Source organism: Solea solea, chromosome 12, assembly GCF_958295425.1.
Source record: "Solea solea chromosome 12, fSolSol10.1, whole genome shotgun sequence".
NCBI classification, from domain to species: domain Eukaryota; kingdom Metazoa; phylum Chordata; class Actinopteri; order Pleuronectiformes; family Soleidae; genus Solea; species Solea solea.
In genome coordinates, this window is record NC_081145.1 from 14904407 (window position 1) to 14915424 (window position 11018).

The following is an 11018-nucleotide window of genomic DNA, read 5'->3' on the forward strand; positions in this document are numbered from 1 at the left end:
CCTTTCAAAGAGACTTTCAGCTCAAAACGGAACCACAGCAATGCCATTGTGTTCACCTGGTGTTACAGTATGTTAGTATCACACCTAGTTATATGGATAACTGTGTGTAGAATAACCTAGAAGGTCCACTCGGTGATCTCTATAAATGAGTCAGTGTAGTATTTATTTCAAAGGAGAAGAAACAACTACAAGATTGAATGTGTGTTTTGCGACTGAACTGACAATATCACGTCCTGTCATTCTAGCCTATGTGCTGCAAGTGAAGGTGGAGATGGAGCTGGAGATCCAACAATACGAGAAGGCCAAGGCCGTGAGGGATGAACAGCTCGACCGTATCACTCAGATCTGTCAGGAACAGGCAGTATGTCCTTTCATCTCTCACATAAGTTAACAGAAAATCTGAATTCAACCAACAGAGGGCAGCAGAGGACAAACCAAGATCTATTATCCACTCATACAGTCTTAAAATAATGTGTACCAGATTAGTCCCTCCTATCATTATCACAAGATAAACTATTTTTCCAACAGTCTTATGGCAGATCAGATACTCATCACTGGGCATTAACATCGACTGACACCTTCAAAATGTCACAAATTTCAAATTCAACTCTATTTCTTACTTTGCATTGGTGGAAAAAAACAAGTGTTTTTATGGTGTGTTGTTTGCCATAAGCACACTTGACAGCCAGCTGACACCCTGAATGCAAATAAAATGTTTTAACATAAGTGGATGATCTATGAGGTCAAATAAACAGTTTGAGATGAATTATCTTTAAGTATTTCCAACTGAATAACATAAAGGAAAACATCACTTAGTCTCCCATTGTCTCCTCTTTGCTTTAAGTTTGAAATCAGGCAGCTGAGGGCCCACCTGGCCCAGCAGGACCTGGATCTCGTGGCAGAACGTGAAGCGGCGATGCAGATCCACCATATGTGGGGTAAACAAAGCAGCACTTTCCAGGAAGTGGACGGACTGTCACCTCGAGTTTCTGAGCATCACGGTCCTACTAAAGCTCGAGAGCCTGGGGGGCCTGCAGGTAAATGTCTGCAGCAGCAGCAGTATTGTCTTTCAAAGAGATCCTGGCTGTGTTTTTAATCTTAATCCAAGTCCACATTCACACAAGTGACTGGTTAAAGGGAAAAAAGGGTTCACCGTGGTGATGTTGACTGGAAAGTTTTAGTTTTTAAAAAAGCATATTTATCCTCTGCAGAAACTTTAAACTGTTAAAAAAAAAACAACATATTAATAACAAATCTCGAGCTGCTATTTGACATTTTCTGGCGATGCAAAACGGTCAAAATCAGTCATCTCATCTTGTGCCACATCTCGATAGAGACCATAAACCTTTCACACAGTGACAGGTCATAACTTACAGGATTAACAGCAGCAAAATGCTGTCAGGGCTCAGACCAGTGAGGCTTTTCCTTTATCAGAGCTATATATCATAATACGACCTGTCATCTATCTGAGCCACAGGTCCTATAATGTAGGGCCGCTTCTCCTGTGCTCATGTGGCACAGATCACCTGGAGACGACTTCCATCACACTTCAGACCCAAACAGTGGGTGTAATCACTGAATATGATATAATAATATTAAATTCACTCATTTCAGATTTGGGAAAGGTGATCTCAAAAAGGAAAATATAACTTTTGGTAGATATTAATGGTGATCTGGATATGGATAAGGATTCAGCAATTTAAAACAACTGTTAACAGGTTTGCACTATTTGAGTGCCTTAATTCATTAATTTCACCTTTATCTCCTGAAGATTTGTTGCTTTTCCGTTTTTATATGATGCAAAATGACTGCACTACTTTTCAAAATTGTGTTGAAAAATTGTAATCATTTATAGGAAGAGTGTTTTTTTGTGTGGTTTCAAAGTAACTTGCACAAGTGTTGCCACTTAAAAATGTGTGTACACTTCCTGCGCCTCATACAAAATTTTGTATGTAGGATTTTGCAACATAGGTGAAGTTGCGGTGCACTGCAGCTAAATATCTCTCAACTCACCCTTACTTACACACAATATTTCTCTTCTTCAGATCTCCATGGCCAAGATGACATGAACAACTACATTAGCCAGTACTACAGTGAGCCAAGCAGTGGTGAGCATCAATACGATTCATTTCTTGCATCACAACATTTAAAAAGGCCTCTTACACTACACGTGTTGTTCTTACAGATATGGGGATCCCAGACCCTGCCCGCATCATCACCACTGCAGCCATAGACGTGCACCTGCCAAACAACCCTAGCCAGCTTCCCTCCACTTTGGTGAGTGCCGACGCGGTGCCGTCCAGCCATTTGCAGAGAACAGGCAGCTTGGTCAGTGAGGCCTCCACCACCACAGTGTCCCGCACCAGCTTTAGTGCCCGCCAGCACAGCTTTAGCAGCCATACGCTCGGCTCCACCACAGACTGCAGCTCCACAGTGCGGGAAGCCTCCACCTCCACCTCCACGAACTACAGCGACCAACGCTGCTACCCTCCACCCTACAGCAGCCCTCTGGCCCTGGGCTCTCAGCTACGAGGGAGTCCCAGCGCAGTGGTGCAGGAGCTGCTCTCCTCTCTGTCTGAGAACTCCTGTCTCACACAGAAGGGGCTGGACCCTGTCAACCTGAAGCCGCCCAGCCCAGCAGGCTCCACCAAAACCAGCCCCGAGCTGGAGCACAGGGTCAATATCTACAATAAGAGGAACCAGGACAGCCGAGTGGGGCTCCACTCTAAGCCACTCATCCATCTGCAGGGCAACGAGCCTCTCCTGGAGGAGAAGTACAGGATGATGGAGCCAGTTGACGCTCCAGTCAACCGTCTGTCCGAGACATAGGACTGTCCGACATGTGGAGTGCTCTTAGGTCAACAGCAAAAATGTATGCTTTACTTAACTACCATGCTGTGTCACAAGTCAGTGGCACACAAACTGTACATCTGTCATCCTCTTTGTACTATTGGGAGCATAGTGGATGAACTTACCACAGCAGCACACACAGGGCACAGAGGACAGAAGGAGGCAGACTTGTTATCAGGAACCACCTTTCAGGAATTGAAACTCACAAAAAAAAAAAAAAACACTTGAGTTTTATGATAAAAGTTTTACCAAAAGAAACCAGCAACAGAAAATCTGGCTTTTGATATGTAGATTTCCTCTCATACATGAATTGGAGATGCTGGACTGATCCACTGGAGAGCTACAAACTGTGGTCAGTTACTCTGAGCTTCAAGGCGTGGAGTCATTACAAGTGCAGGTGTGTGAGCTGTTTAGTTCTTCAGTCGAGTGTCTCCAAACTCACCACGAACAGTCCTCCTTGTTGGACTGCTGCAGGGTACATCAGATCAGTCTCAACGTCTTTCTAATCTTTGTCTTTCTATATTATCAGTGTTGACATTTTTATCGAAATTATATAAGTGGGAGGAGCGCAAAAATCTTTTGACTGGAGTTTTCTATCCAGGTGCCATGATTGGAAACTGACCCAACCCGGCCAAGTCAGCGTTTACGTGAATCTTGAAAACCACAGCATGTCCCTCACAAAACCAAAACAATAAAAAAGAGCTACCTGCATATGATAGATTTCGTATCATTCAGGTCTTAAGTATTACCTTTTTATGAATTCTGAGGCTATGTAAATATTTCAGGTTGGGTTTGACGATGTCACATTTAAAATAAAGAGGGACTAGCACTAAAACACCAAGTTGGAAAAAGAAAATTATAAAGCATGAAACCTTCAAGATTTGCCTTTTAAATATTGCAAACTAACCTAGTTCATTGTACTGTCAACAGGCTTTTTTTATCTTGACCATGGAAGGAGGGCATTATAAAATGAACCCAATAAAAGGAACAATGTGGCAAAAATGACATGATAGTTATTAGTTGTGGATTTAATGGTTTTATTTCAAGAGCACCTCAATAATTACATCCTCTTGGGTTACATGAACAGCTCCATCTCACAGCCAACTACTGTACATAAGAGTCACAAGTCTGAAGACAAGGTAAGCTTTTCCCAAAGATGTCTTTTGCTGTACCTTGATATAAAATAAAAATTACAACCCTGTGTGCTACAGGAGGCACAAAGGTATGTACAAAGATGTTCACCGACGATTAATGCTCGTACACTATTCATAAAAACTGGCATTTATTTCAATTGTGAGAGCCTTCTGCTGTCCACAAGATGGTGACGCAATTATTTCTCCACACGGGCTCTCACAGTTTACTGAGGTCGCTCTTACCGACGTGCAGTGGAGCTTCACGTTGTTTCTCTCACTTGCTCAGAGATTCAATCATCTCGGGAACAGCCTGAAAGAGAAAACGTACAGAATTAAAAAAAAAATAATACTTAATCCACATCTTACACCGGCATTATGGCAGGATCAAACTGCGGGACTTTGTTAAAGCCTACGTCCAGCAAATACTTCCAAGGCTTTACATGTGGCCCGCCATGTATGATTTTAATCCCCAGCACTCCAAGTAGATCATATAATAAAGATTTATGAGTGTATTACAGAAACAGTCAAGCATGCTGGTGCTGCTCACAGTATAAATGGCTGAGATTTATCCAGACCGTAGCAAACATTTATTTTATAGTTGGGAGGCGTCTGGACCATTAACAAACACGCCAGTGTTGCACAGTGCAGAATAAAAGAAATCAAAGCCAAAAAGCATTTTGTGGTAAATAAGAGGACGAGGTTCTTTAAATGGCTCTTCTTGTAAGGGAAGATACTTTGCAGCTGAATCATCAGTCACTGCCCAGGCTGATCTAAGGTATCAACTGTCCTTTTGAAGAACAAGCCCATTCATTTTAATCAGCTATCTGAGGAGTGATCACATGTAAGGTGATCTCACCCAGTGGGTCACAACTCTACTGCCACTAGCTATGATTGCTAATCACTTCCACAGAGTTTGTCAGGACACCTGTGCAGCTCATGCTCTGCTGTGGGGCTGAATAAAACATGACGGACAGGACATGAAAATATAACCGACTAGCATTTAACAAGCGGCACTGAAATCCTGCTCCGAATGTGCCGACACTCCTGGCTCTGCTGATACAAGCAAACTGCAAAGTGTGTAAAAGGCCACACGAGTTAAAGCAGAATATTAACTTTTTATTATATCTAATGAGATGTTAATGAATGCTAAGCAGCAAGTTCCTTTAATTAAATCAAGAGCTTAATAATTCAACACAAGAATTTTTCCATGAGGTGGAACAAGTCGGTGTGCAACATTTGTCAGCGAGAAAGCAATTTCGTATTCCGACAGTTGCTTTCGACTGTGCACAGTCAAAACATGTATTAAAAGTCCAGACATAAGTACACAAGAGTGGTGTTTCCGCCTCACTGCTTGGCATAACTGCAGCATTATCAGTCCCAGATGCTCACCTTGAAAAGATCAGCAACCAAGCCATAGTCAGCCACCTGGAAAATGGGAGCCTCGGGGTCTTTGTTGATAGCAACAATAGTCTGAGTATAAGAAGAAAAAAAAAAAAACATGTTTAGCATTCACATTAAATACCAGCCTAAAGCACACAAATGTTTTTTTTTATTTTTGGCTTCAGTCTAAAATTGGCTCTGCACAGTTTGTAATTTCTGCCACTAGGGGTCTCTCTCAATCAAACCAATAAGAAAAGACCTAGATGGATGACACTGGGAAGGAGGGTGGGATCACAAGCTTAATTCCTCTTCTTGATTAAGATACTTTATATGCCACCTTTTTTTAATTTGCATATGCCGCTTAACAATTGGCTTTCAAAAAAAAAAGTGGAATTGCATAATGAGACGCCTCACTACAACTGAAGAATCAGCTAAACGGTGTTAATGTCTCCATCCGTCACGCGTCACAAAAGACACTTTCTGTACCCAGTTTCAAATTTACAATAGAGCAGAAAAGCATTGAGAGCATTTAAACGTTTGCTATTCATGGCCATTTTTAAAGGCGAACCCTAGATAAAACACTGCAGCAGATGAAGGTCCATTACCTTCAATATAAATAAGGACAGGCTTAAAAATTTTGCATATTATATAAACTTGTACTGCCTCAAAAGAGCTGAGGCTGCTCAATTTAATTAGTTTTTATTAAATCTACTATTGTACAGGACAGGGGGTTCCTTGGCCACATTTACATTACCTTGCTGTCTTTCATTCCTGCCAAGTGTTGAATGGCTCCAGAGATACCAACAGCAATGTACAGGTCCTGTGGACATGAAGAGAAAACAACCAGACAAGTTTTTCTTCCTTGTTGACGTGAAGTGTAATCACAGGGTTTTCTGACTGATGGTACAATGAACACTGTTATGTAAACTATAAGAGAATGCTGGGACAGTGTGTGTGTGTGTGTGTGTGTGTGTGTGTGTGTGTGTGTGTGTGTGTGTGTAAATGATGAAAACTGCTGGGAAAACCACCTCCAGTGAGTATTTTAATTCGTCGGTGCAGCAGAGCAAATATGATAAGTCTGTCTTAAAGGTCCAGGAAATGTAATAGTGTAAAGGTATTTATCACAGAAAAATATACATTTGTACTTTTATAAATTGCACTTTAATAAGCAGAGAGTAAATACTATCTAGCATTTAGCATTCAACTAAATATACAATGCAAAAACTTATCTCACTGAATTTACTAAATTGGTGGGGTGGGAATAAACAAACAAAAAATTGAAATCACAAAAAAAAAACTTCTACAGGCCTGTCATAACATTTTGAAAATCCAGTTCGGACGGTCAGCCCTGGTCTGAGACTCTGACCAGACATCAATGCACTCTCTGCCTTAATGGAACAGCTAAATCATTTAGCGCACTAAATGTGCCATCAAGAGCATTTTGCAGGGCCTAATGTGTGGATAATCACAGCTGAGCTAACCCTGCTGAATCACATAATGGGAACTTAACCTTTTTAAAAGGGCAGCGCAGACATCCTGATGATACTAGACTGCAAGTATGCCAACAGCTAACAGCCATTTATCCCGTGCAGTCGGTTTATAAAGACTGATGACTGAGTTCAAAAGGTTCCTGCCTTTAAACATATTTACATTGGCAGCAAGTCACATTTTAAATGATAAATGTCCTTCCTGTTACTTTCAGATGTGTTATCCCCACCACACCACCACCACCACCCCAACAAAAAAACACCACGGAGAGAGGATTAACTTACCGGTGCTACAATTTTGCCAGTCTGTCCAACCTGCATGTCGTTTGGGACATAACCAGCATCCACAGCAGCTCTGGATGCACCAACTGGAAATGAGAATATTTTGCCATTTAAAAACAGCCTTGATAAAAAGAATGATCATTTAGAGCATAAAAAGGCTTTTCACCTGCAGCGTTAAGTTTGTCAGCAAGGTCATAAAGCAGCTTGAAGTTGTCACCACTCTTCAGGCCTCTTCCTGGGGGGAAAAATATATAGTTTCAGAACATGTGGAAAAAATGAACAAGAACACAAGCCACTGATGTTCCATCACCAGACTCCGGGTCAACAAAATTGGGTTAATAAAGCCGAGTTTGACTGAGCTGATACCATAAAAGGACGTGACAATAGTGGTGTGGCAGTGATTGGACGACGCACCATTACGGTGATTCAATGGGACCAAAATCTCATATCCCATCAGAGACCTTTACATGATGCATATGTCAGTCATCACATTTCCTCCTAATCAAATTTGGGGCAGTTTTCATGACAATTCCAACAATTTACTATTCCTGTGTAAATGCAGAAATGTGTTTAAAATCTATAAAATTGGGCAAAAAAAACGACTCTCTGATTATGTCATGGTCCCACTGTTTATACATAACTTTTCCTTACCTCCTGACACCACAACTTTAGCACTTGTCAGCTCTGGACGATCACTCTTTGACAAACTCTGCTCCAGCCACTCAGAAACTCCAGCGGGTGAAGTACCAGCCACTGCCGATCAAAGATCAATACGTTATATTTATACATGTTAAATAATAAACAAATATATGTAATGGCATTAAAGTTATAAAATCATAAAACTTTCTGAGCTTTTAATGAATCAGTAAGCTATTTTACCGTCTTCTGATGTGGCACTCCCTCCCTCTGTGGAAGCTGCCTCAAAGGACGTCCCCCTGACAGTGAAGACCTTGACTGGTTCATTACATTTCACAGTGCTGAGAGCATTTCCTATAAAACAACGTTTTATTAAAAATCTCTAAATAGGTACAAAATAATCATCAGATCAAATGTATTTACCATGACTACAAGCTTACCTGCATAAATGGTTCTGACAAAAGTGTCTGGAGACTTGATATCGATAATATCTGAAATTGGCGCTACATCCAACTTGGCAGCTACTCTTGGAAGCAAGTTCTGCAAACAAGAAGTTGAAGAAGCCGACAAATATTAACAGCTCATACTTTTTAAGTGGAAGGAGCAGAAAGTATTTGGACTCTGAGGAAATGGTGCAGGCATAACCAAAAAAACTAATGTACTGCAAAAGTGATTATACAAGCACTGCTGCTGTGTGTGATTTACCTTTCCAAAGGCTGATGCACCGGCACAGATGTGGGTGAAAGTGAATTGTTTCTGTGTTGCCAAGATAAGTGGAGTCAACTCCTCTGAGGAAAAATGTTATAAGCAGTTGTTTATTTATCAAGCACAAACTACAGATGAGAATGTGCCAATTCTAGCAAACATTACCATACAAGCAGGGAAATCAATTAAAATACAAACCCACCCACCCCTTCAGTTACTACAGTCAAGATCCCCCTCATGTAAGAATATGTGGGGCTGTGTAAATATGAAGCAGGGTTTTGCTTAAATAAAGACCTGTAGAGATCAGTAAGCTTTCCTCTGTGCAAAAAGTTTAAATAAATATGAAGCTCTAAGAATCGTTGGTGTTACATACCTGGTAGGGCACCTTTATAGGAATCATGTTGAGCCACCAGAACCTTCTTCACACCCTGTACTTTGCTAATTTGCTCTGCAACCTGAAAACACACAAAGACAATTGAGATTTCTTGGTTTCCTGGTGATTTTCTATTGTTTTATCTCTCAAATACACGTCAGTTTTACACTTATTTTATTTTTTTGCTCTCTTTTGTCTAACATCATAATGTTGAAGCATAATTAATATAAAACTACTGTCACAAACATGCAAAAGATTCACTTACCTTTGCACAGTTTGTTCCCGCAACCAGACAAGACACCTCTCCACCCAGTTTACTGGCAGCAGCGATGGCGTTCAGTGTAATAGGCGTCAGGTTGTCATTGTTGTGCTCTACAACCACCAAGGTGCTTTGAAACCTTTGCAGGAAACCAGTCTGCCAGAGAAAATATCAACATTTAGGAAACAACACACACAGATCGAGTAGAGCTGCCTTTTGAATGGCTTGCCTCTAAGTGAGTTTACAGGATTGCTTACAGCATTCAAAGTTAATAAACTTGGACAAGATTTGAGCTGGGAAGCATTTAAAACTTTAAGTCATCTTGATGTGTTGTTACAAGGCAGTAAATGACTACTACTTCAAGAAATCCTTTATATCAGCTGATACCTATAGCAAAAACTGCATCTACCAATAAAGATAGTCCATTAAAAGTGTGGGCAATAAGGCCAAAACAATACAACAATTTAACTATTTTAACACAGAATCAGGTTTCAAATCAGTTGATATCAATAATTATTGCAATAAAATGTCAGATGAACATTATTTCAATATATATTCAAAACTTTGTTATACTGATACTGAAGAATGTTGTCTCACAATATAATGTTATTGTTGCCCAGCCCTACAAAGACAAATTCATGTTACAACTATTTATCTTTTCATACATGTTCACTCATTTCCAGACCAGACCAGTATTTTCCTGACTTCCTCCCAGTCTGAAGCCCCTCTATCAAAGGTTGTTCACCCACCAGCCTGTTACTCCCAAGTGCATCAGTTAATGGGGGTGTTAACAACAAATAAGTGCTAACCAACTATTTCAAAAACATAATCATAATTCCTTATCCTATGAAGAAAGAAAACAGCAACAATGAATCAGCTGAAATGTTGTTGTTGAGTTTTATTTAAATGTTTAAAATCAGTGCTTGGTAAAGGGATATAAGGATAAGATTTGGATCATACCAGAATTTACCTTTTTATTTTACTGATATCCAATCCAGTGCAGTAAATTTAATCAGAATCAGAGTAGTCATGATATTAAGTATCATACCGGCTCATCCCTAGAACAAAGATTTTCTGGACATGCATTTTAATGTTAATGCTCCACTGTTGGTAGGAAATTACTTTTACTTATATCGGCTCAAGGTTCTTAAAAGTGCACATGAATTAAAAGTATTTTATAAATGAACTTGGGAATAAAGGCAGGCTGGTGTGTAAACAGCTGCATATCAGACTCAAAAGTAAGTCAGGTTAATACCAGCCTCATCTGGAAATGACTGACCATGGTTAGTAATAAAAAGGTCATTCAGATAAGAGTAGGGAAAACTGAGAAAACAAAAAACATACCTCATCCTATACTTGTGTTCTATCATATATTCGTATCTTGTGTCTTATGAGACAATGTGTGTTTTTAAAAACTGGTCTTTCGTAACTGACGTTTAGAGGTTTCATAACCCCTTCGGCTAGGCATGCTAATAGCACTCAGAATTTGCTAATGTGTAATGTATTCTAGTTATATCGGGACAAATGAGTAAAACACACTCACAATAAGCCAAGCTATCTTGTCCCTTACATACTAAGTCAAAACAGCAGCAGGACATGGACATGAACAGGACATACGTTTGAAAAGCAGCTAGCTGACAGCAACAGACACGTACATGTCTATGGCTAGCAGCTGCAACAAGCGAGCTAACTGACGTGTGTCGTGCTCTAGGTCAGCAAAAACAGACACATAATGAAGTATACGTACAGTATATTACAAAGCTATAATGTCTCGCACTTACCAAACGTTTCAGACTAGTTTTGTTCAACGCTCTGTTCATGTTGGGTTCGTGTGTCTGGTCTGCAATCAATGCTGCTGCTAAAGACACACAACTGTGCCAAAGGTCACCTGACGTGTGCGCTCTTCTCGCGAG

The 11018-nt window shown here is 40.3% G+C and overlaps 2 protein-coding genes across 2 annotated transcripts in view; one reads left to right on the forward strand and one right to left on the reverse strand.

The window, feature by feature from the left end:
* The window catches only part of tmem266 (transmembrane protein 266), a 37585-nt gene extending 33730 nt beyond the window's left edge, over positions 1-3855 (forward strand). Inside the window, exons 8-11 of the mRNA XM_058645144.1 lie at positions 246-361; positions 845-1037; positions 2046-2108; positions 2186-3855. Of these exons, the coding sequence (XP_058501127.1) occupies positions 246-361; positions 845-1037; positions 2046-2108; positions 2186-2829 (1016 nt within the window). The 3' untranslated portion in view covers positions 2830-3855. The remainder of the gene's footprint in view (positions 1-245; positions 362-844; positions 1038-2045; positions 2109-2185) is intronic.
* Positions 3856-3870: 15 nt separating this feature from the next.
* On the reverse strand, positions 3871-11018 carry etfa (electron transfer flavoprotein subunit alpha). Its single transcript, XM_058645148.1, has 12 exons — positions 10887-11018; positions 9112-9261; positions 8847-8928; positions 8474-8556; positions 8209-8308; positions 8012-8122; positions 7784-7885; positions 7299-7367; positions 7136-7218; positions 6118-6183; positions 5373-5453; positions 3871-4293 (listed from the first exon to the last, which is right to left on the reverse strand). The coding sequence occupies exons 1-12, from the start codon at positions 10923-10925 to the stop codon at positions 4258-4260; spliced, it is 1002 nt and encodes a 333-aa protein (XP_058501131.1). The 5' UTR covers positions 10926-11018; the 3' UTR covers positions 3871-4257.

Coding starts and splice junctions, on each gene's coding strand:
- etfa (XM_058645148.1), bottom strand. CDS start 10,925: ATGAACAGAGCGTTGAACAAAACTAGTCTGAAACGTTTG. Junction 7,368..7,783: donor TAAAGTTGTGGTGTCAGGAG/GTAAGGAAAAGT, acceptor TTTTCCCCCCAG/GAAGAGGCCTGAAGAGTGGT. Junction 6,184..7,135: donor CTGGCAAAATTGTAGCACCG/GTAAGTTAATCC, acceptor TCATGTCCACAG/GACCTGTACATTGCTGTTGG.